This window comes from Onychomys torridus, chromosome 7 (genome assembly GCF_903995425.1).
Source record: "Onychomys torridus chromosome 7, mOncTor1.1, whole genome shotgun sequence".
Taxonomy (NCBI): domain Eukaryota; kingdom Metazoa; phylum Chordata; class Mammalia; order Rodentia; family Cricetidae; genus Onychomys; species Onychomys torridus.
Genome location: NC_050449.1, coordinates 89,976,410 through 90,002,552, shown reverse-complemented (window position 1 = coordinate 90,002,552; position 26,143 = coordinate 89,976,410). Strand labels below are relative to the sequence as shown.

The window sequence follows — 26,143 nt, the reverse complement described above, 5'->3', positions numbered from 1 at the left end:
CCAGCCTCACTAGAGGTGGCAAGGATCCCTCTAGGGGAGAAGTGACCTCCAGAATCCGGTGGAGGAAGTTGTCCAAGCTCCGGAGGCCTGGTGCCAAGGGTCTCAGAGCCATGGAGACGGCTATGTGTGTGTGTTCTCCATGCTGCACCTGGCAGAGATGCTGTCCTCGGCTCTTCTCCTGTCTGTGCTGCAAGTTCATCTTCACCTCAGAGCGGAACTGCACCTGCTTCCCCTGCCCCTACAAGGACGAGCGGAACTGCCAATTCTGCCACTGCACCTGCGCGGAGAACCCCAATTGCCACTGGTGTTGCTGCTCCTGGGCCAATGACCCCAACTGTAAGTACTGCTGCACCACCAACACCAGTATGAAATGCTACTACTATGAGAGCCGCTGCTGCCGTAATGCCACCATCACGTTCAAACGGGGCCGCCTTCGGAGCATCCGCACCTCGTAAGTGCTGGCCATCCATCGGGTGGTTACTTTGGCAAAGAAAAGAAAGAAAACCTGGGGAACTAAGTCATGCCAGATGTAGGGACACCCCCAGACCAGGCCAGCCAGTGCTTCCTAGAGTGCACTCTACCTGGAAAAAAAAAAAAAAAATCAATGGTAATTTTGTAGTAGTTAAGTGCATACTAAACATCCACTGGTCCCAACCCCAAATTCCATCATCTGTGTGAATGCATGCAGCACCCTTTGACCCCAAATGCTCTTCATCTCGCAAACAAGAGATCGCTGATACTTGCTGGTAAGCAACTTTGCAAGCCACTGTTTATGTAACCATTCCTGTCTCTCACCCTGTGTCCGTGGGCCCAGGAAGATATTGAGCAGGGAGATACTAACTTGCCCAGAACCACACAGCTAGGAAGAGGATGAGTCATGACTTGAATCCGGAGCTAGGTCAATGGTCCTATTCTTTAAAAATGCCATATTACAAAATGGAGACCATTGTAAAGTATGTGCTCTGTAGCCTGCTATATGATACACACAAAATTACAAACTGTTATTCATCTCCCTCCTATGAACTGCAACATTTACCTGAAAAGTAAGAACTTCGAGGGGCCACTTTTGACCCAAATAACCTACAGAGGTACCATGAACTGCTGGCCACCCCTTCTTTCCCATCCGAAGTCCTGACACTCAGATTCTCAACCACTCAGTAAGGTAGCAACCCCCACATCTAGCACACTGTTCTTTTTATGTCGCATGTCAGGGGACTCAGGAGCAAGAGGAGATTTCTCAGAGGAGGGACGATCACGGCTTGGTCCTGTAAGGTGGCAGGGAGGGGGGCTGAAATCAGTGCTTTAGACAAATACCTTAGGCATCAGTGGCCCCCAAAGTCAGAAGTGCACTGAAATCCCCTTGGGGTCTTTAAAACACTGGCGTTTGGTCTCCACCCCTCAACCTTCTATTTTTCACTGATATTGGGGTACAATTTGTGCTTCAAAACTGTAAGAGCTCTATCCCAGTCAGGTGATTCTAATGGAAAGAACCTGGTGGAGTTGAGGGTGGGACCTGGAGGCTTAGAAGGCAGATGTGAGAACAGGGCAGCACTTAGTGGGGAGGGAGCCATGCAGGGAAGCCATGGCGGGCATTTCTGCAGGAAGGCAAACCCGCTGGGCTTAGTGACTGCTTTGGCATAGAACCTAGGGGCCCAGAAGCCTATTTGGGGGGCATCAGTCTGTTTGAGGGTGGGCAGAGATGCTATGCCAGTTCCAGGGAGTCAGCTGTGATGCACTGCTCCTTGCCTTCCAATCTGCTCCCCTGGCTTCTGACTCCAGGTGACCCTTCTGGGACCAAGCAGGAGGCTGGGGAGCAGAAGGGAAACAAGGTTGAAGACAGTTAGGCCACGAGCCTGGATCCCAGCATCCAAGTCCTCAGGGATGAGCCAGCTGTCTGGGTGCCTAACATACTGGGGCATCCTGTAACTCAGGGCCACCCTGGGGCAATAGGCTTGGGAAGTACCTTTGGCTGTCAGTGCTTAGAGGCACAGGTTCCTTGGCCATGAAAGAGAAGGAGACAAAGGGAAATCAGCAAGGCAAGGACAGAAGAGAACACAGCCCAACCCCAAGACCTTACTATGAAATGATAGGAATAGCCACAAACTGTGCATCAGCTTGCATCTCTGTTCCCACAGCCAAGTCCCTTATGTCCCTAAACCGCTTTTATGCTGGCTGCAGATCCTCAGAGCATGCACTTGAACTCCACAAGCACAGCCTCCCACCATTTATAGTTCTTGCAATTGAATACATGAAGCCAACCTTAGATGTTAGACAAATAAAGACCCTCAACTCACAACAGATACATGCATGGCCTTTCATGAGCTTGACTGCTAATTCCTCCTATTGTGGTTTCCTCTTTGACTGTGGACATCAGCTGGTGAATGGCATAGGAGAGTGATTATGGGGACCATATTCACACTTATGATGGATTATCTTATGTATACTTTATAAACTCCCAAGGAAGTGCTATGATCTTTGATTTAAAGTTGGGGAAACTGAGCACAAAAGAGATTAAGAACCTCTCTAAATGGGCAACTCTGAAAGTTCCATGCCCATCGTGTGTACATTTCCCAGAGGCAGACCCTTGTGTATTGCTGATGGTCTGAAAGTCAGCTCTCAGGGGTGCTAGTCTCAGCTCAGAGATTGTCTCTTGCTGTCTTAGAAAGGCCATTTACTTCCTTCCTATGTCCCATCCCATATGCAACAGTAATGGTAATGGCACTGCCTTCCTGGCACAGCCACTAAAAGCATGCCTATTTTGGGCAAGATTGGGTTTATTGATTCACTGTATCAAATGGGAACATGCCCCACTCCACGCCAATGTGAAATACCTGGGTAAGAAGGTATCACAGGCCATGACAGGACTTGAGATCCTGTTAGTGGGAATAGAGTCAATCTGTTGGTTCTCTTATTCTTGTCTAGAAGGCACCTAGAACATGTGGAGCCTGAATCTGCTTCTGGAAAGAGAAAGAGCGGGTGTAATCACTCACATTCCCCTGCACTGGTGGGTGGGGGGTCATTTTTGCGGTTTGGACAATGTTCTGGTCTGAGTTCCAGCATCATGCAGTGGTATTACCTCTGCTCTGATCCATCAAAGTCACCACGGCCCTGTCTCCTGCTGATGTTCTGTGGTGTTACTAATATGCAGTGGAACATCCAGGCCCAGCTGACTACACCACACTGCTACCGCTCTGTTGTTTTTCTTTCCCTCAAAATTAAAGTTAGCAGGAGGGCACTTCAGGACTCCGCCTGGACCCAGGAATGTACTCGGTGCAAACAAGCGTTAAATTCGGTCTTAACCATCTTTTAAAATGCTATGGCATGGGTACCAGTAGCAGGTACCGAATGCCTTACTGAGTTTATTTACTAAGAGAGTGGAGGCAAGCCAAGAAGCCAGGCACTAAGCAAGAGCCATTCCATCACCATCCCAATGGGCCACCTCTCTGGATAGATCCTTCTGGAATTCATGAGTGTGTTCCTGAAGCCTGTGCATGCTTGTCCTTCCAGCTCCAAGACCGCCCTCCGCATAGGGAGCAGCGAAACCCAGCTGGAGGAGCCAAAGTCCATGTCCGCCAACAGCCACCTGGTGAGCCACCTCTCCTGCCCGCTGTGCAACCGGCTCCGCCTGCACTCCTTCATGCTGCCCTGCAACCACAGCCTGTGTGAGAAGTGCTTGCGGCAGCTGCAAAAACGTGCCGAGGTCACTGAGAACTTCTTCATCCTCATCTGCCCCATGTGCAACCGCTCGCACTGCATGCCCTACAGCAACCAGATGCACCTTCCAGAAAACTATCTGCGCGGGCGCCTCACCAAACGCTACATGCAGGAGCACGGCTACCTCAAGTGGCGCTTTGACCGGTCCTCAGGGCCCATCCTCTGCCAAGTGTGCCGCAGCCGTCGCATTGCCTACAAGCGCTGTGTCACCTGCCGCCTCAACCTGTGCAATGACTGCCTCAAGGCCTTCCACTCGGATGTGGCCATGCAGGACCACGTCTTCGTGGACACCAGCGCCGAGGACCAGGACGAGAAGATCTGCATCCACCACCCGTCCAGCCGCATCAATGAATACTGCCGCAGTGACAACCAGCTGCTCTGCGCCTTCTGCAAGATCGCTTTCCACAACGGCCACGACACGGTCAGCCTCATAGACGCCTGTTCCGAGAGGTCTGCAGCCCTCTTCAGTGCCATCGCCAAGTTCAAAGCAGGTCCTGGTCGGTTTCCCACTCCCCTTCAGGGTAACTCCCAGCTGTGGAAAAGACCAGAAGTTGGTGTGGGACAGACACCTCTTAGGGAGGCTTACTCTGCCTGGTGAAAAAAATCCAGACACTGAGAGACCCTGTCCTGGCCAGCAAGTCACTGTCATGGCATCCATGACAGCTACCACCAGCCATTTAGTGTCACTAAGTCACTGTGTCTCTGTGACTCAGTTTTTCCATCTGTAAAATGGGAAGGATAAGGGTAGCACCCTCATTGGGTTGTTGTGATTAATCTTATGAAACATGCTCTCACCCCTCCTTCACCACCACCCGTCGTGGGGGGGGGGGACGGGACTCTGGTGGATAATAAGCACATAAAGCTCTTCTAATCCTTGTCACATTTCTGAAACTTGGCCTCATTTTCCAAAGAGAAAAAATGAGTTTTCTCCAGTCATACCCTGAAGTTCTGTTTGTTACTGAACATAGAAATTAGTTTTACCTCCCACCTCCCCATTTCCAGAAGGAATAATTAATCTAACTCTGAGAGTCTTCTCAATTGAAGGTATCTCCCATGAATTTTCCATCCAAGTTGTAGACAACAAATTCAGTGAGCTGCTAATGGATAGATGGTAACAGGAAAACTCCAAATCAGCCAATAATACTCTGCCTAGGCTCTGCTTTCCTTCTGTCTGCATGTCCAGTTGTTCATACTGGCTGTATAATACAATTTCTATAAAAGAGGCCAACCCTGGTTCTTATACAATAATATTTCAGACAGTTCAGTAAAGGGTTCACAATTTCTGAATGTGTCTTTGTCCTCAGTCAGACCTAGGAATCCATTGAGAGAAATGGCTCCTTCTGTAGAGGACCATATAAGCTTTTGCCTTTGGGTTTGTTTTGTTTGTTTGTTTGTTTTCAAGACAGAGTTTCTATGTGTCCTGGCTGCCCTGGAACTCACTCTGTAGACCAGGCTGGCCTCGAACTCACAGAGATCCACCTGCCTCTGTCTCCCAAGTGCTGGAATTAAAGGCATGCACCACCACCGCCAAGCCTTTGTCTTAGTTAGGTTTTCTATTGCTGTGATAAAACATCATGATCAAAAACAACTCAGGGAGGAAAGGGTTTATTTTATTTTACACTTCCTCATCCTAGTCTATCATTGAAGGAAGTCATGGCAAGAACTTAAGGCAGGAACTTGGAAGTATACACTGAAATGGAAGCCATGAAGGAATGCTGCTCATGACTTGCTCATTCATGGCTTGCTCATTCATGGCTTGCTTGCTCAGCCTCCTATTTTCTACCATCCATGACCACATGCCCAGACATGGCACCACCCACAGTGAGCTAGGGCCAGCCCACATCAATCATCAATGAAGAAAATGTCTTTTGACTTGCCCACAAGCCAATCCTATGGAGTCATTTTCTCTATTAAGATTCATTCTTTCCAGATGACCCCAGGTTGTGTCAAGTTGACATAAAACTATCCAAGATACCTTTGGAATATACCATGTCCAGTCTCAATAATCATACAGTGCAGATGCTAAAATCTCCTCCATGGATAAGACAACTGTGCTTAAAGTGGTCAGCACAAGGCAGCTAGTGAGTCACACACCCAGTCTCCAACAGCAGTGCTAAACGTGACAAGACTCTCTAAACATAGGATGCTGGGCAGGTTGGGGTGGGAGGGTACCAGTGCCACTTACAGTCCCTATCTATAAGGAGTGGCCTACTGTCCATGCTGAAGAACTCTAGATCAATACTTTTTTGAAAGGTAGCATTCAGCAGTCATCATAAATCTCTTTCTGTCTCTGCTACAAGAGAGACATACACCAGGGGAAAATTCCATCTGGGGGCATGGAGAGGAAAAATAGAGGGGAATTTATTTTGAAAGCCTGTTCTAGCCTGTGTCAGCCCAACTCCAAGTGTCTGTCCTTCCTCTCCCTCCATTCATTTCCTGTGAGTCCACAGAGATTGGCTCCAGTTTGATACGGCTCTGACATCTGGGAAGATGAAAATTTTCACAATAGCCACCCTGATTGTTTTTCAGTCCGATATGAAATTGATAATGACTTGATGGAATTCAACATTTTAAAAAGTAGCTTTAAAGCTGACAAGGAGGCAAAGCGGAAGGAGATCAGAACTGGATTTCTTAAGCTGCGAGCCATCCTCCAGGAGAAAGAGAAGATAATCATGGAACAGATAGAGAATCTGGAAGTGTCCAGGCAGAAAGAGATTGAGAAGTACGTGTACGTCACAACTACGAAAGTGAATGAAATGGACGGCCTGATTGCCTACTCCAAGGAAGCACTGAAGGAAACAGGACAGGTGGCGTTCCTGCAGTCTGCTAAAATCCTAGTAGACCAGATCGAGGAGGGCATCCAGAACACCTTCAGGCCTGACCCTCAGCTGCGCCTGCACTCCCTACACTGCATTCCCTTGGACTTTGCTGAACTTTCCAGTGCCATCCACGAACTCTTTCCCACAGGACCCAAGAAGGCTTGCTCCTCGGGAGACTCTCTCCCTTCCCAGTATCCTATCCACTCAGAAATGATGATTGCCAGGAAGGTCACCTTCAGCACCCACAGCTTCGGCAACCAGCAGATATACCAGCGAAGCTCCTCCTTGCTGTCCTTCAGTGCCACCAACGAGAAGGGCAAGATGGGTCTGGAGGCCTTTGGGAGGGCCCAATCTGCTGCACCTGTCAGACAGACTGACGGCCTCTATACCTACTGGAGTGCCACGGGGGAAACCCAGCCCCCACAGAACAGCAATAGCTTCCACAACTGGTACTCATTCAATGACACCTCTGTGAGGACCCCAGGCCCAATTGTCATCTACCAGACTCTGGTGTATCCGAGAGCTGCCAAGGTAAGGCAAAGGGGATGGGTGGGGCACAGGATGAAAGTGAGGGGTCAGAAAAGCTTGTGCATACCTCTTTGGCCTCTACAATGTGGTTGCTCAAACCTGCTCCTCTAGACGCTTTGCAGTCTAGTCAAATAGCATAGAGTTCTGAAATGTTAATGAGTCCATCGGTGTAATGAAATCATGGTGATAAGTGCACATCAATCCCCAGCCCTGCTCTATTGAACAAGAAACACGGGCTGGGAAGACAGCTCGGTGGGCAAGGTGCTTGCTATGCAAGTGTGAGGAGCTGAGTTTGCATCCCCATCACACATCTCAAAGCCAGGTGTGCATCTGCAACTCCAGTGCTGGTGAGGTAGAGGCAAGGAGATACCAGGGTCTTCCTGATCAGCTGGCCTAGTGGAAATAGTGGGGCTCCAGGTTCAGTGACAGACACTGTCTAAGAAATAGAGATAGATAGATAGATAGACAGACAGACAGACAGACAGATACATACATACATACATACATGCATGCATGCATGCATGCATGCATACATACATGCATGCATGCATGCATGCATACATACATACATACGTAGGTAGATACATACATACATACATACATACATACATACATACATACATAGGTAGGTAGAATATGATAGACAGAAGATGGTATCAAGCTCTGGTCTTCACACTAACATAAAAGTCAGGTGAGCACACATGCACACACACAAATACACACACACACACACACACACACACACACACACACACACATTCATACACACCACACCAAAAAGAAAGAAAGGAAGGGAGGAAAGGAAGGAGGGAGGGAGGAAGGGAGAGAGGGAGGGAGAGAATTAAGTTGGAACTAAGGTAAGTTTTAAAATGGCTTGGGAGACCATGAAAGTAGGAAGTAGCATCTAGGAATGGGTAAGAATGCAATCTCCACTGGCTGCCAGCCATATGTTCCTCTAAACTGCAATCTCTCAGAAATTGAGGCTGCCTATGGTTTGAAAAGATCAGAATGATAATCCCCAGGAAAATTCCAACTCTCTGCTGGGATCCATCTTCTTTTTTAGGGGTGATGTGGAAAGTGGGGCATCTCACAGATCTCTGCACCTGCCATCACCTAAGACAAGATGTGTCATTGGCCTTCTTGACCTAACATAGACATGGTCTTTCCCTTATCCTCTATTAGAAATCCAACTGAGCTTCCATTGAACTGCTTATGGAGTACCCTATTCAGATTCAAGGAGGCAAGGGGTTGCTGGGTAGCTAAATGTTGGGAGTTTCTTGACTCTTTTGAGGTTCCTACAGGGACATACCTCCCATATTAGTCTGTGGCCTGCTTCCATATGGCAGAACTCATCGTCTGTCCCTCTCCCAAAGATAATAGGCATCTTGAAGTCTAGATTCGTGGTTCTCAGACACTAACATCTCCAGAAGACTTGTTAGAAGGTAGATTCTGTGTCATCCAGTTTCAGGGCCTCAGAGTCGGTCTCCCACAACCTGGGTGCTGCCAATGCTGCTGTCTGCAGACTGCACTCCAGGAGGTAGAGTCTAAACACAAGAAAACAAAGACAAGACAGAGACCAAGTCCTACCTTCCCATTCTGCTGAGACACTGTAATCTTTGCTTCAGGGGTTAAAACTAATAAGACAAGAACTGTTCCAGGTAGAGCAGTGCCCTCCTGGAGACCCTTGAACACAGCACAGTGACCCCCCTGTCCTCCACATAAGATGCCTGGGTGAGCAGCTGAATCAGCAGGGCCTAGGGTATGGGTGACATCAGTGAACTCTGGTGACAGTGTGTCTCATCTCAGTGCCAACCCAGGCTCATGGGGAGTCCACAGCTCCTGCTATGAAGCAGAAGGGCTGGTGGGGTCTGCTCCATACTTCAACTTGGAGAAGTCACCTACGCTGCCTAAGAGTTACCCCTGGATAAGCTTGGGGCAGGGACAGACCAACACAACAAAGCAAGTCACTGCCACCTCACCTATGGCCAAACAGTGATTTAATATAAAATAATAATAATAATAATAATAATAATAATAATAATAATAAGATTGAAGATCCCTGTTCTAGGGTCATAGGCATTTCCCAAGGATTTATTATGCTCTACAATGAAACTGATCAAATCTATGTTGACATCACTCCAAAGTCTTCAGGGTTTCTGCATAGAAAATGTTAAAGTTGGTCTTAGAAGTTATTAGTATGTATTGCACAATCCTAGAGATTCTTTAATTCAATTTGATTTCTAGAAATAATTTCTTAAACTAAAAAAAAAAAAGGGTGACAATTTATGCCACCAAAATATTCACTGCAGCATTTATCTGAGTACAAAACTAGAAAAAAAAACCTGACAACTCAGTTATAGAAGGGGTCAGTTGTTTCTGGAAGGATTTGTTTTCTTTCTTAAGCTTCATTACATGTATTCATTTTATTTGTGTATGTGTGTGTGTGAGAGAGAGAGACAGAGAGAGATAGACACAGAGTGTGTGTGTGTGTGTCTTTGTGTGTGTATGTGAGAGAGAGAAAGAGACAGAGAGAGATAGACACAGTGTGTGTGTGTGTCTGTGTCTTTATGTGTGTGTGAGTGTGTGTGTGTCTGTGTGTGTGTATGTGTGTGTGTCTGTGAGAGAGTGTGTCTGTGTGTGATAGAAAGAGTGTGTGTGTGTGTGTGTGTGTGTGTATGCACCTGCACACGCCGCGAAATCCCAATCACATGCATGAGTGTGTTTATATCTCCTGACAGTAGAAAACACTGTGACAAATCAATCTGTGGACTAGGAGGGATGTTTCTTTTCTTCCCTTGTACGTTGTCTGCATTTCCAAAGCATGTTATCATAAATGAGCTTGTCTGGATAATCAGAAAGAAAATTAGTTAATTTTATTTGGTGGGTAAATTTACTTATAAATATTAGTACTCATAAAATTATACATTAACTTTATCTATGACATTTAACTTTAGCCAAAAATATAATAAAAGCATTAGAAATCTGCTTTTGTTTTGTTTTTGTTTTCTGAGACAGGGTTTCCCTAGGTAGCCCTGGCTGTCTTGGAATTAGCCCTATAGACCAGACTGGCCTCAAACTCAGAGATCCACTTGCCTCTGCTTCCCAAGAGCTGGGATTAAAGGCATGCACCACCACCAGAAATGTGCTTAGAAAATACTGGTTTTTTTTTTGTTTTTTTTTTGTTTTTTTTTTTTGTTTGTTTTTTTTTTTTTTAAAAGTTTAGGGCCAGCAAGATGGTGGCACTTATCACTAATCCTTACAACCTGAGTCCTATCTCAAGGACCCATATGGTAGAAGGAGAGAACAGAATCCAGCAAGTTGTCCATTGACCTCCACATGCACTCCATGACACTTGGCATGGTGTGAGTGTACACACACACACACACACACACACACACACACACACACACAAAATAAATGTGAAACCACTATTATTATAAACTATTTCTATGCCAAATGTTATTTGCTGTTTGAGACTTGTTACTAGATCTCTTCCAATTTGAGTATGAACATATTGTCTCCATTGCTGGATATTTCCTCATGAGTAGAGAAGGAAATATTTTGCATCCCAGCAACTATAATAGGCTGGGAGATGAGTGTGCCATTCTCCCATGTTCTATGACTCGATAGAATTTGCCAAATGTATCATTTCTGTAGCTGTAAAGTGGGAGGAGACAATCCAGAGGTTTCTGAGGATTACCTAATTACCTGGAGATTAGACGTACCTGATGTGAGAGCTGATACACAACAGGTATCTGGTAAACTGTATCTACGGCCATTGCCTCCACAATGTCTGACAGTACCAGAACCCTGAAGAGCAACCCCCTGTTCCCACAATCCATTATGTGTATCACACCAGGCTTCATCAGAGCTTCCCAAAACCCTTACTCATGATCTAACTCAAAGCCTTCAGCAGCTGTGGAAGGTGGATCAGCTTAAACACAGCCACAGACAGTCAACAGCACAAATCTTTATGGGAAGGACAGCCAAGCAGTGTGCATTGGTGCCATGCTCACACCCCCATTTCTCCTAGGTTTACTGGACATGCCCGACAGAAGACGTGGACTCCTTTGAGATGGAATTCTACGAGCTCGTTACCACTCCTCCTAACAATGTTCGAACAGAGCTCTGTGGACAAATTCGGGACATCATGCAACAGAACCTGGAGCTGCACAACCTCACCCCCAACACGGAGTATTTGTTCAAGGTTAGAGCCATCAACGATAACGGTCCCGGGCAATGGAGTGACATCTGCAAGGTACTGTATACATTCATTTCTTAGGTAGAATTTTTTTATTACTTGGACTTAATTCTTAAAAATCGATTGACGGAACACACATACCCACACACATACACACACATGCATACTGTGGTGCACACGTGGATGTCAGAGGACAACTTGCAAAAATCAATTTCATCTTCTCTCGTGTGGGTCCTGGGGATCAAACTGAGGTCCTCAGGCTTGTTGTCCAGAGCCTTTGCCAGCTGAGCCATCTCTCTGGCCCATCAAATGGGAATGCCTTGATAGAGTACAGATTTGGCTTGTAGTCATCAGAGACTACAGAGAATTCAGCCTTCTAAGTTCAGAAAGCTGCTTAACTCTCAGCCAGAAGCAAGGCTGCTGGTCTCCACTAGCCTTTTGCAGACCAGGTCTGAGGATGGTAGGTTCTGCTGAACTCAGAACTGCTTGTTCTAGGCTTTAAATTAGACTACAGAAATTCAGAGTTAAAACCAAGCTTAACCCCTCCTTCTGCCACAGTCAGGGACTAGTAAACATGCCATGGTGTATGAGAAGAATAAGAAATAATTACTGTCTGAAAAACCAAACTCCAAGGGAGTGCTACCCCCTACAAAGACGAGGTGTGAAATTCAGCAAAGAGGCAGGACAGCCAGTTAAATCAGAATTTCTCACAGACAGCAAATAAAACTTGTGGTACAAGTATGTCTGTCCTGTGTAATACTCAAGACATATTTATACTAAAATTATTTTTGGTTTATCTGGGAGTTAACAAGCAGACACCGAGCAAGCCAAGTGAGCTCCATAAAGCAAAGAAACAAGCTGTTCTTCTTTGTATTGGAGAGCAGATTCTTCTTCCAATTCCCAAGTGGCAGCACACTCATGAATGCCATCAGACTGATATTAAGAATACTGGGACCGACAAGAGCTATCTTGCTAGATAACTGTGAAGATGCTCTTTGGAATCTGAATGAGTCTTAGAGGTTCGTTAAAAAGGAAAAGGGGCAGGTCCGCTTAGTCAGGGTTTAGAAGAAGGGGGACTGACAGCCTCAAGAGACTTCTTCTAAGTTATATCTAGAAGACACAGTCTATCTGAGTTGATGTCCACACCAACTAGAAAGTTATCTCCCCGCTCCATTCTCCTCCCCCTCCTCTCACCTCTGTTTCCTTCTTCCTCTCGCCTTCCATCTTCCCCTCCCCTCCCTTCTCCTCCTCCTCCTCTCCTGTCTGCTTCTCTCTGAATCTGCCTCATTTTTGGTCATCCCTTAGTTTTTGCTCCCCTAAATCCAGCTTTCATGCAGTTTTGGATCATCTGGATCCATGCTCTGATCAATCCAATGGCTCAGCACCCAATAGTCTGGTTAATCTTTGAGGGAAAGAATCTGATTGGCCTTTGTCTATAATAATGACTGAGAATGGGGAAGAAGGGTGGGGCAGGCTTATGCTGTCAGGTAGCAAGTCCCAAGAGTGAGACTATTTCCATCACTTCCTATTGCTGTGCCCCCCTCACGGAGCTCAGACACATGCCAAGGAAGTGTGATGGGAAAGCCTGCCTGGCTGCTCTTCAGCTGTTCCTCAGCCAGCCTCATTGTCTGTTGGTCAGTTGCCACAGAGACCTTCTCACTCCAGAGCCCCAAAGCCTCACACCTGTTACTACAGATTGTGTAGCACGAATCTTAACAGGTCTTATTAATAAAACCAAACCTGAGGCCAGTTATTGGGGTGAATGCTGGAAGATCAGAGAAACAGAACAAGCCATAGCTTCCTCATCTTGCCAGTTCCTCAGCTGATCCTGTTTCCTCAGACTGGAAGCCTCTGTGTCATCATCCCAATGGCTCTCAGCTGAATTGTGCTGCACCAAAGCCTAAATGCTTAACCAGCCAAATGCTTAACTAACTCTGGTGTCTGGTTCTCATGCCTTATATACCTTTCTGTTCTCTGCCATCACTCCCTGAGATTAAAGACTCTCTTTCTGGGATTAAAGGTGTGAGTCACCAAGCCTGGCTCTTTCCAATGTGGCCTTGAACTCACAGAGATCCACCTGGCTCTGCCTCTCAAGTGCTGGGATTAAAGGCTTGTGCTACCACTGCCTATCCTCATGTTTAATATTGTGGCTGTCCTGTTCTCTGACCCCAGATAAGTTTATTTCGGGGAACACAATACCATCACATTTCCCCTGTTTCTGTCTAAAATTAAAAAAAGGTTATAACTAATACAAGAAAAACTATCCAATAAGTATATACAATATATACAGTCAAGAATTACATTAACAATGTCTAGTCCATTAACATTTGACAAATTCAGATTAATAACTCCATTATATATATTAACAATGTCCAGTCCAGTAATATTTGATAAACTCAGACCAAAAAAATTTCATTATTTATCCTATTTATAACAAGTAGTTCCTTTTTAAGGGTAGATTCAAAAATTGATCTTTTTTTCTTATCATATTCATATTCTCTTTTTTCTTTTAATAAAAGTTCCAATAATCTACCTTTTGTCATTTTCCTCTTTCTCTTTTTAGAGTAGATTCAATCATCTGCCCATTTATCCTATTATTTCTTCATCTTTTTTCTCAGAGTAGATTCAGTGATCTACCTCATATCTAGCGCCAGATGTAGATGTAACCATCTTGTTAATTCCAGCACTTGGGAGCCAATTGCAGAGTTAAAAGCCAAGAGGTCAGAGCAAGAGCTGAGAGCTGAAAACCTTACCCTTCACTGCTGCTCTGTCTTTCCTCTCCACAAGAGACCTACTTCCTGTGTTTTTCTCTTTTTTATAGACTTTCTGTTCTGCCTTCTCATTGGTTGTAAACCCAACCACATGACCTCCTCGTCACTGCCTGTCTGTACAGACCTCCAGGTCTTCTATGGTTGGTATTGAGATTAAAGGCATGTGTCGCCATGCTGGCTGTATCCTTGAACACCCAGAGATCCGCCTAACTCTGCCTCCCAAGTGCTGGGATTAAAGGCGTGCAACCACCACCGCCTAGCCTCTGCTATGGCTTGCTCTGACCCCAAGGCAACTTTATTAATATACAAATAAAATCACATTTCAGTACAAATAAAATATCACTATAAGATTGTACTCTGTGCTCTTGACTATGGACTTTTCCTTTAATCTGATTCCATCTGCCTTCTCAGCTTTTAGAATCCCTCAGAAATGTCTTGCCCATGAAGGACACTCAGTAGTTATTAATTTCTTTAATGAATCATCTGTCACCTCTAGATGTGAGGATTGGGGATGGATAGAGAAACCGAGGCCTGCCATCAGTCTGCCATCCTACCCTCTTGGGTCCTCTCATCTCTCGAACACTATGACCTCCTCACAAACAAAATTCTTATCTAATTCATCTTTCTCTCCCCTATGGCGCTTACTGAAGCAGTTTGTATTCAGCAGCATCTTAGCGGTTATTGAACGAATACATGAGCAAAAATGTAACCAAACAAATGAATATATGAGTGAATGTCTAAATTAAGGAGTGAAGAAATAAATTGATAAATAAAATTAATAATAGTAAAGTAGCATAAGATGCCTGAAAACTGAATGTTTTATACAGCCAGTCAAGGAAAAGCATTCCCCTAAAATTGTCTTTATGCGATTAATTTGCCCTCGTTGAAAGAGGGAAATGCACTCCTGTCTCTTTGCTTTTTCATACAATATCTAAATGAGCAGAACCCTAATTAATGAGGTTTTCTGGACGCTTCATTTTTATCTGACTCGAGAAGCTACAGTATGGATTTTTCCTTCAGAAGTAATTCTTGCTGCCTCCTTTGAGGTTCAATTAGCATTCCAGAGGAAACACTGGCTTCCTTAACATTTGTCATGATTTGCATAAGTAAAGGCTTCAACGGCAAATGAAAATAAGATGGTGTGTTTGAATGACATTTATAAAGCTTCATAAAAGTAATGGCTTTAGCTCTTTCCTATAAAATCGAAGTTTTTTCCTTTGGCACTGATGCTATGCGCATTTCTGAAAGGTTTCATTTGAATGCTGCAAGGAGGTAGCGTAATCATTTCTTATCCAAGCCACCATGCTTCCATCATATGTACTTTTATAAAAGACGTGGAATAAAACCTTTTATATTTGATTTGCATAGCCTAGGACTTGTTGATTTTTTTAAGAATTTTTCTTTGGCACATAGTACAGTACATCAAACAAGAAAATTAGTTTTGCAACACTTTAAAGGTCCCATTTGAAGGTCAAATCTGTGTCAGACACTCTACATCCATTATCACTGATCATCCCAGACATTCAGATTTTTACCTCGAGGAGGAAGCTCAAATGGAGGAGACAAAGGAGGTGGGGCTTAGTTGACCCTAGGTCTGTATGCATTCACAGCCAGAGCTCTAGCCTCCTGGAACATAATTACATGTAGGTTAGTCTAGGAGTGAGCCCAGCCCTGGAGAGCACCTGACTCTGGGTTTGATTGATGTATCGATTGTTGTTTCTGGGACAGAATCATGTGTTGAAAAGATTCTTGGACTGGGGCTGTTCCTGGGTCCAATCCCAACACTAGCTGGCCAATCTCCATGACAATGGACACTGTGTTGGTCTTACTGGTTCATTATTGCTTGTGGTCTCTACCCCAAAGCCTCTACTGTCAAAGAGCCTAATGGTCTATTTTGAAAGGACAGACAAATGTGTTTTGCACAATTCCTGTGTCTGTTGGCCTCTATTTCTCCTCCTGATCCTCCCGTGGTCCTCAGTACACCCAATATACCCACTGGCAACTTCCCATTCTTAACTGTCACCTCCTTTCTCTGCTAACTGTCTTTCCATGTGCTTTAAATCCTGATTAGCCTAACTGTCCACCTGTGTGTGGGTTTCCTTTGGAAAATGACAAATTAGCAGTTAAGTAGCACAAATCATTACATTTTTGTAGCTTAGAAGTCCAAAATGGTTCTCACTGGCTAGAATAAAGCACCTTCAATGTCTGGATCATTCCTTCTGAGGAAGAACCCACTCCTTGCCTTTTCCTAGCCACTTAACATTGCTTAATTCATAAGTCTTTCCTCTATCTTCCAGACATCAACTTCCAACTGGGTCCTTTTCCCATAACCAGCCCTTCCTCAGACTCCGTTCTGCCTCTACCTTCCCCCTGAGGGACCTGTATAACACTGAGCCCATGATGATGGGAAAATCTCCCATCCCCAAACAACTAACTTAACTGTCCTAAGTTCCTCTTTGCTGTGAAACACAGAGGTTTGAGGGTTCAGACAAAGATACATGTGAGGGTCCATTGATCTGCCACTCTAATCTATAAATTGGATTACTAAATTACATCAGATTTAGAGGTAAAGCTTTGAGCCTGACAATGTTTGGTAACCGATGCTTTCCTGGGTCTTTATAGCCCTTTAGAAAATGCAGACATCTCTGATCCCAGGCATTCTCAATGTCCTTCTCGGTCTGTCAGTCCCTCAATATCTATGTGCTCAAGAAACCATTTTTTGGTCACCCTGGTTCTCTGCAGGGCCCCCTCTTCAGCCTGTGATGCAGTGGGAGCTCAGACACCTACAGGGTGGCCTGTCTGCCACAAAGTCCTGACTTTTCCTCTCCTCAGGCTGCCATACATCTTCTTTAAGGTTGAGATTGAGGGATAGCCTTGTGTGACTCTCACCATGTCACCCGCAGGATTGACATCTCCTCCCTAGACACCTACTCATACACAGTGGCTCTGGGCCCTGAAGTGAAATGTTCGCATTTCACGTTCTCTGTGTCCTTAAGGCTTATTGTTTTCCAAAGAACTCTGAAACTTTCCTATCTGCCCTGGATCCAGAAAAGGTTGTACCCTGAGAACAAGTATAACTCAGGCTCAGGCTGGACCTGCTTTGTTTTTCAACTTCATGTACACAGGTTTGGTTGGTATTATACCTCTGTCCATCTGCACTGATCTTTGAAGGACATTCCCTAATTTTCACGTTCCAGTTTGTGGCATCTGTCCTAAGAAGGTTTTACTTGTATCTCTTTGCTTTTCTATGTTTTGCCAAGATACGTATTGTTCTTTGCTATACATCACTAATCCACACAAACAGCATTGTGTTAATCTTTTTTTTTTCCCTCTTTTTTCTCTCTAAACATTGTACTGTGTTTGAATGATCCATCTACACCAGTGGTTCTCAATCTTCCTAATTCTGAGACCCTTTAATACAGTTCCTTATTTTGTGGTGACCTCCAACCATAAAATTATTTTTTGCTGCTACTTCATAAGTATAATTTTGCTACTGCTACAAATTGCAAGGTAAATATCTCTGTTTTCCAATGGTCTTAGATGGCTCCCGTGAATGGGTCTCCCAACCCCTCTAGGAGTCCCTACAGGTTGAGAACTGCTGATCTATATTATTATGGGTATTTTGTCCCTAAATTCCTGATGCTATGCCATCCTTCCTTGTGTGTACTTATTTCTTGCATGTCGCCAGTCTGTTCAGTGTGGACACCCAGGTTACCACCAATAATGCTACAATAGACAGCATGTGACAGCTTGTGGATGGGACAGAGGTGTAAAAATCTCCATTTTTTTTGTATGAGTCAGGTAGAGATGCAGTAACAAGTTGCTATAGATCAGGGATCCTTAGACAGCATGATGCTGGCTGGAAGTATTTCTAGTGAGAAATCTGAGTGATCTTCCCCCATGTATCCCTAAGGTCTACATTCAAATTTCCTCCTGTAAGAATGGCATCCAGGTTGGATGGCAGCTACCCTAATGGCCTCACATTAATTTTATTGCCTCTTTAATGGCTTTGTCACAACAGAATCACTTTTGAGGTGCTGAAGATACAACAGTATATGAATTTCAGAGGGACACAATTCACCTCATATTAAGAAATGCACCATGACTGAAATTTCTGGGTCACTGAATAAGGGGTATACTTCATTTGGCCATGCCCATGACTATTTCCATAAGAAAAAGAGAGACCTTATACCCTAAGTTTCACCTGCATTGACCAAAATCTCTTCTCTCTTTCTCCCTGGTAGCTATGTGATCTCCCTTCAATTTCTACACTTCATTTCAAACACTCATTCCCTCCCAGGATTCCTCCTGTAAGCACACCCTTGTAGTTGGAGTTTTCCTGCCTGGCCCACAGTCAGGACAAATCTCTCTCATCCGCCAGGCCCATAGACGCTCAGACCCAACTAAGTAAACACACAGAAACTTATATTGCTTACAAACTGTATGGCCATGGCAGGCTTCTTGTTAACTACTTCTTCTATCTTAAATTAACCCATTTCTGTTAGTCTATACTTTGCCATATGGCTTGTGGCTGCTTACCAGTGTCTTTACATGTTGCTTTTCATGGCAGCGGCTGGTGGTGTCTTTCCTCCCAGCCTTCCTGTTCCCAGCCTTCTCCTCTTCCTTGTCCTGCCTACCCTATCCTTCCTGCCTGGCTACTGGCCAATCAGAACTTTATTTACACAGAGCGATATCCACAGCACTTCCCTTTTACTTTTTTTTTTTTAAAGGAAGGTTTTAACTTTTACATAGTACAATTACATATAACAAAACAATTATCAAGCAAGAATTACAGTTACAACATTAAAGAAGATATCCTATCTATCTTATATTTGTGAGTCTAAGGTTTTATATCTAACTTATCTTTTATCATAACTGAGGAAATTATAACTATCTAGTCTTCAACCACATCAAAGACCTCAAAAGGATATAATATTACCTGAGAACCGGGAGAAGGATGTAACCATTTTTCAGGAGTCTTGCAAGAGTAGACAGAGACAGCTGGCAGCCTGGACAGTCACCTAATGTTCCTTTGTAAAGTTGGGGCATTTGTCTTCAGCCCACAGGGCTAGAGTCTCTTGGTCAGTCTTTTCAGTGTCCTGTAGAATGTCTGGCAGTTTCCTCTGCGAAGCAGGAACCTGAAGGACCATCTTGTCAAGCAAAGTTTAGTGGCCACCTTTCTATGGGTCCTGCATGTCCAGTCAATCAAGCAGTCCAGGCAAGAACAGTTTCTTGTCCAAATGGCTATTTTTGCCAAGGTGAAGATAAACTCCATATGAAGTGTCTTCAATGCCCATCCTCCTCTCTGAAGTAAAACGGTGCTGCCAGGAGCAGACATGTCTCACTGTCCAGAAAGTCTAAATTTTAAAAAATATTTTAAATGCCATATTCTGTAGACCTTTGAAGTGTTTGAAGGTTACCTATCTATCTGAAATATCTCTATGTATACCTAGAAGACTTAACTAACATGGCTACGAGTATGATTATCATAGATGACTAATTATTAATCTATTTTTAATTATCCATTACAATTTTAAATGAGATATACAAACTCAATACCTTAAACATGAGTAGAAATATGCACACAGTATAACAAAATTAACTTTAAGTTTGTATCAATAGACTTAAGTCTATACCAATGTAAAACATTTTAAACAAGTTGTTGCTCTTTAGAAGTAAGTTCCTTAATCTACCCTTTTATCCTATTATATCTATATCATATCCCCTTTTCTTCTTTAGAAAGAGATTGCATTTATAATTAACCTGTTTTAAATAAAATATTGGTTTTTCTCTGTCCCACACCAGAGGGCTCTTTTGATTTGGGACACAAGAATCTCTTAACCTTTTCTTTTAACAATGTGCCTGGGTTTAGAGAAGGAGTGAGCCAATTCCATCTCCAAAGCCAGCTGGGAATTTGGGTGTAGTTTCTCTTACTACTTCCTGCTGGAAGGGGGCGCTGTATCTTATGGGGACACAAAGAAAATTTTGGGATTATGGAGTAGTCCATATGGGTAAACCTCTGAGCCAGTTGCCTTGAAACCATTCTGGATGTTGGATCATCTGGGCCATTGTGTCATTGGAGACCTTTCAGGTGGTCTTGGCTGATTAAACCTGATGTATCTTAATCTGGAACAAATCCACAGCCTCTGGCTTTCTGTGGAAAAAAAAGCAGAGACTCTTTTCCAAAGCAACATATCCTTATATCCAAATTTTGAAGTCAAGGTACCTTTAAAATTTACATATTTGTTTAACTCAACAGCTTTTACGATCAAATCTTTTTCTGCAGTTAAAAATCCCAAAGACAACATAAACCAGATTCTCTGTGTAATATCCATCTATGGTTTGTTTGTTTGGTTGTTTGGTTGGTTGGTTGGTTGGTTGGTTGGTTTTTTGCGACAGGGTTTCTCTGTGTAGCTTTGTGCCTTTCCTAGAACTCACTTGGTAGCCCAGGCTGGCCTCGAACTCACAGAGATCTGCCTGGCTCTGCATCCCGAGTGCTGGGATTAAAGGTTTGCGCCACCACCGCCCGGCCTAATATCCATCTTTGTAAGACTGAAATGCCACTGTGGCTGCTGGCTCCACCCACCTCAGCTTCCCAACATGGAGGTGGGACAGTTTACGGCCAGCTCTGGGTCTGGAGCCATGTGTACCATCAACTATCAGAAGCAGTTCTATCAAAGCAGTGCATAGCCCAGAAACTTTTTTTTTTAACTAGCAAAGGCTAAATCTACCACACAGCAGAGTAAAGTGCCACTTGTAGACTCCTCATTCCCCGCCGCACTGCAGGTCAGATGCACATGCCAGGAACCCGCCATAGTAGCTCAAACCAGCAGGCTGCCGCTAACTTGAGAGAGACAACTAGGAAGCTGTTTTTAGCTCCGTTTTAGAATCTTTTTTCTCAGGTTTTAGGTGGAAATTCTTGCCAACACGTTGGGCGCCATTTGTAGTTAGAGTTTTCCTGCCTGGCCCAGTCAGGACAAATCTCTCTTACCTGCCAGTCCCACAGTTGCTCAGACCCAACCAAGTAAACACACAGAAACTTATATGGCTTACAAACTGTATGGCCGAGGCAGGCTTCTTGTTATCTACTTCTTCTATCTTAAATTAACCCATTTCTCTTAGTCTATACTTTGCCACGTGGCTCATTGCTTACCAGTACTTTATCTCTTTCTTGTCATGGCAGCTACTGTCGGTGTCTCTCCTCCTCAGCCTTCTGCCTCCCACAATCCTCTTCTCTGCTTGTCCCGCCTTTACTTCCTGCCTGGTTACTGGCTAATCAGCATTTTATTTACACAGAGCGATATCCACAGCACACCCTCTGCCTACTTCTCTACCACACACACCCCTCCATTGGGTGACTCACAGATGCCATATATTCCAGATGACGGTTTTAGATATTGCCAATATTTCTACTCCTCTGATATTTGTCTTTCACCTTTGTTCACACTCTACTCTGTGAAACAGCAGAGGTCTTGAACTTTGATATAATCAAAGTCATAACTGTTTTTCCCTTTGGTTTGACCTTTTGGGGTGCTGTTTAAAAAGTCCTTGCCTTGACTTAGATCACAAAGATAATCTTCTACATATTCTTTTACTAAATTTGTAGTTTCACCTTCTAAGTTTTGCACATACAGAGTCTACCTTTGAATGTAATGCCAGGAACAGAAGTATCTGCCCTCCATAACTGAGCCCATTTACCAATGTTACCTCCTAGGATTTCCTTGACTCCATAGTGTATGGTCAAGGTGCATATATGATCTTATATTCACTCCCCATATATTTAGGGGTTCATTTCTGGATCTGCTAGTATGTTTCAGCATTACACTTTCTACTTTGACACCCCCCCCCAAAAAAAAACCCAGCAGAAACAGGGTTGTATGTAAGGTAAGGGTAATATTGTATATATGGTGACATACCACCCATGGCTGGGCAAAAATGGAGACAATATATACATATACCCTTGATAAAGAGGAAATGAAAACTGTAAGCTGTGCACGGAGCCACTGGACAGTAAAAGGAGCTAAGAATCCAGTGAGTTATGGGGCTAGGAACTGAAAAATAGAAGCCTTGAGGATTTTGACTCAAACTGGAGGGAAGACATTCCTAGATGAAGACTGGGTGTGACACGGGAAGAGTCTCCACTCTTGTGTCGGTACCTCTCTGCTCTAACTGTTAACATCAGCATTGTGCTGTTGTGAGGAAGGGCCAGGCATCTCAATTACCCTTGTTTCTTTTTAAAAATCTAAATTAGTTAACCATGGAGGCTGATTTATTTATATAAACTTTGAAGGAACTCACTATGCTTATTTTTTTAATTATTTTTTAAATCCAGACAGAATTTGAATTAGAAATTGACTTAGAATTAGAAAGCCACTGAGCAATTAACTGGAAGGCAACTGGCATGTTTGCAGTATATGTGAACATTGATTCAAACTGCTTTATGTGAGATTTCTGGGTTCTTCAACCCTATATTCCTGGGTAAACTACATAGTTCACTGAGCTAATGAGCAGCATGAGTATTGTGCTCAATACTATGTCATATGTGATAAATTTGCTACTATTTTAGATGCATAATCACATAGTAAGCCAGTGATTATGCAGAATGACAGATTTACTGATTTGCTTCTTGTAGACTATCACCATGCATATGTATATCAACATATCTTGTACCCCTTAAATATATTTAGAAAAAAAAGTGAATAGTGCATGAATTTGATATTATATATGTTTGTTCTACATTTTAGTATGTTCCTAATAGATGGCTGGTTCAGAAGAAAAATTACTGCTCTCTGTAGATAAATCTGAATTCTAGCAAATCTTTACGGACTCTGTTATTCGATTCGCTTTGTTTTTCCAGGCATATAATCTTATCATTTATAAGTAATGGTGATTTTATCTCTTCCCTCACAGTCTTTGAGTTTATATTTCTTTTTCTTTCCTAATCGCTTTAGCAAGAGCCTTGAGTCATACATAAAATGGCAGCAGTGGTAGTAGATAGACTTGTCATTTGCTGATACTAAACTTTCTCCATTGACTTATTAGTTTTTATTCAGTGTTTAGGTTTATAACCTTTAAGTTAAAGAAATGTCCTCTGACTTCCAGGTTTCTGAAAGCTTATGCATAGAGAATGACTTATTCGCATTATTTGACATAATTACAGAATTTTTTTCTCCTTTAGGTCATTAGCAATGAAGTAAATTATGAATGTTTTTTTGGTTTGGTTTGGTTTGGTTTGGTGCCATAAATTAAAGCCAGGACCTGGCCCATGCTAAACCCAAGCTCTATCCTAAGCATCACTCCCAGAACCATAGTTGCCTTTTCTGATGTTGGATTCTACTCACCTTCATGAAATAAGCCCTTGGTTATCACTATATCACGGAGATCCACCTGCCTCTGCCTCCCGAGTGCTGGGATTAAAGGCGTGCACCACCACCACCTGGCTCATATATTGTTTTAATACGCTATTCTAACAGCTATTTCAATTACCTTATGTTTGGTTTTATATGATTGCATCTACAGTCATAAGTGAACTAGGTGTATCACTGTTTGCCCACATTGTTTCTATATCATTCTAGAATCAGTTTCTCAAGTCTAGCTCCCATGAGCTGGTGAGCCTTTGTTCTCCTCTCCTTTTCCAAAACAGCCCCATCACACAGCTTCAGCATGATTCTCTTGGAGAGGTACTGAGTCGGGCTCTTGGGACAAGGAGATATCAACTGTAACTTCAATTTCTATAGCACTTCAAGTTCTGTCCTTCTGCTTCTTCTGGCCTCTGTTCCATCTGATCCTCTTGTTTGCAAACACCCCTTCTGTCTATTACATCACCCAGTCTTTGTCTTTGAAGATCCCTACTATAGTTTAAGGCAAAACTTTAAAATGTCTACTTTTTAATGAAGTTCCAAACCCCATAACTCACAGTACCATTAGACTTCTTCCACTATCTGTGGTGGGTATTGTGTTCCCTGAAATATTGTGTGTTCCCTGAAATAAACATATCTGGGTTCAGAGAACAGACAGCCACTAGAACAGAGCCAGAAATGGTGGCTAGAAAACGGGTCAGAGCAAGCCATAGCAGAAGTTGGGCGGTGGTGGTGCACACCTTTAATCCCAGCACTTGGGAGGCAGAGCTAGCAGATCTCTGAGTTCAAGGTCACTTTAGAAACAGCTAAGCATGGTGACCCATGCCTTTAATCCCAGAAACCCAACCTTTAATCCCAGGGATTGGGAGCAGAAAGAGAAAGGTATATAAGGCGTGAGGACCAGGAACTAGAGGAGTAAAGCATGTAGTTAGTTAAGCATCTGGTTGGTTAGGCATTCAGGCTTTGGAGCAACACAGTTCAGCTGAGATTCATGTGGAGGAGGACTCAGAAGCTTCCAGCCTGAGGAAACAGGATCACCTGAGGAACTAGCAAGGTGAGATAGCCGTGGCTTGTTCTGCTTCTCTGATCTTCCAGCATTCACCCCAATAACCTGCCTTGGGTTTGATTTTATTAATAAGAACTTTTAAGTTTCCTACTACAACTATCCCCGGTAGCTCTATGTGAATCTTGTATTTTTCATTTCATCTTTATCAGGATTATATCCATTTTTCACCTCTATTTTGCCCAATATAAATATAAAAGATTAAAAATGTTATCATAGAGACTGTGCATTGTATAAGCATTCCTTTTTATCAACCAAATCCAACCCTACCCCATCTATTCATTCATCAATATCCTCGTTTGTATGGGCACTGAGATCTTTCATCCCAACTTCCGTCACTAAATATGGCTTCAGTAAATGTGTACTGGGGGGTGGTAATGTTACCAGGTCAGAGAAATGGAGAGGCCCACCACTTTCAAAGAAAGTGATGAGGTTTCTAAGAAGGTTCTGCTTGGCCCTGTTATTACCAGTACAGTTTGCCTTTTCCCAGGGAGCACTGATTGACCATACACTTTCCAAAATCAGTACAAAGCATTCCTGTCTGTTTAAAAGGAAAAAAATTGGATGACTTGCAAATTATGGTCCTTTCATCTTTCATGTACTTTTCTAAGACTTTACCTTAGGCAATGTGGAGACTACAAAGATTTAAAACAAACAAATAAACAAAAAAAAAAAAACTGTCATTTCCCCAACACCCAAAACAGGTCACTCCAAGTTTAGTAGTGGGGGGAAAAGAAAAAAAAAGCTCCTTAGCTGGCAACTGGTGAGAGATGGAACAGAAAGTTCCAGAGGCTGACGTGGGGTTCTGTGGGAAAGCCCATTTGGTGTCTAGTTTATCATGCTCGTCCACATTTGATTATATGAGCTGCCTGGAAAGACGTGAAATTTGATCTGTAGAATAGTGGTGCCAGCACAAGACAGCTGTGGGCACTGTGAAAGCTCTGTGGTACCCCGAGGCCGGATCTCCCCATCTCTAAGGGAGACGGATCTCCCCATCTCTAAGGGAGACTGACCATGCAAGCTTTCTGCTTCCTGTGGTTGTTAATGAGATGGTGTATGGAGTGGGCCGGTGTTCTAGGAGCCGCTGTCCCTCTGTGGCTGGTCCCATGAACCCTTTGCTTCCCATTGCAGGTGGTAACACCAGATGGGCGTGGGAAGAACCGAGCTAAGTGGGGCCTGCTGAAGAATATCCAGTCTGCCCTCCAGAAGCGCTTCTGAGCCTAACACCCCTCAGAACTGCACTGCTCATAGACATATCTTTATGTATATGTATGTATTTTTCTCACCACATTCTTCAAAGAGGTTGTAGATGAATGTTTCCGGTGCCTCTGGGTTTTCCAAAAGGAGTCTCCTAAAAGCCAATAAAAGGAAATGTCTGACATCATAACCTCCTGTGATTGGTTCATTATAATGAAACTAAGAGAAAAAGAAGCAAGTCTTCAGGTCTCTATCAGCTCAGGTCCAACCCTAGGCTCCATATTGGCATGTACCTGGGTGGTAAGGAATGTTGTGAGTGGGGACCCCTGGGGTGTTCATTCTAGTAATGGCCTAAACTATCTGTGGGTGTCTGAGCAAGTTGGTGATTGATGAGAAGTGCTTTTCCTCGACATGTAATCTATCTCAATATGAAGCAGCCAACACTGTGAGCATGTTCTTCCTAATTATTAAGCCTGTGTCTTCCCACAGCT

At 43.7% G+C, this 26,143-nt stretch overlaps 1 protein-coding gene across 1 annotated transcript; it reads left to right on the top strand.

Moving 5' to 3' along the window:
- On the top strand, nt 1-25,842 carry Trim42 (tripartite motif containing 42). Its single transcript, XM_036191884.1, has 5 exons — nt 1-451; nt 3,508-4,205; nt 6,244-7,064; nt 11,095-11,319; nt 25,587-25,842. The coding sequence occupies exons 1-5, from the start codon at nt 111-113 to the stop codon at nt 25,671-25,673; spliced, it is 2,172 nt and encodes a 723-aa protein (XP_036047777.1). The 5' UTR covers nt 1-110; the 3' UTR covers nt 25,674-25,842.
- The last annotated feature ends 301 nt before the right edge of the window (nt 25,843-26,143 follow it).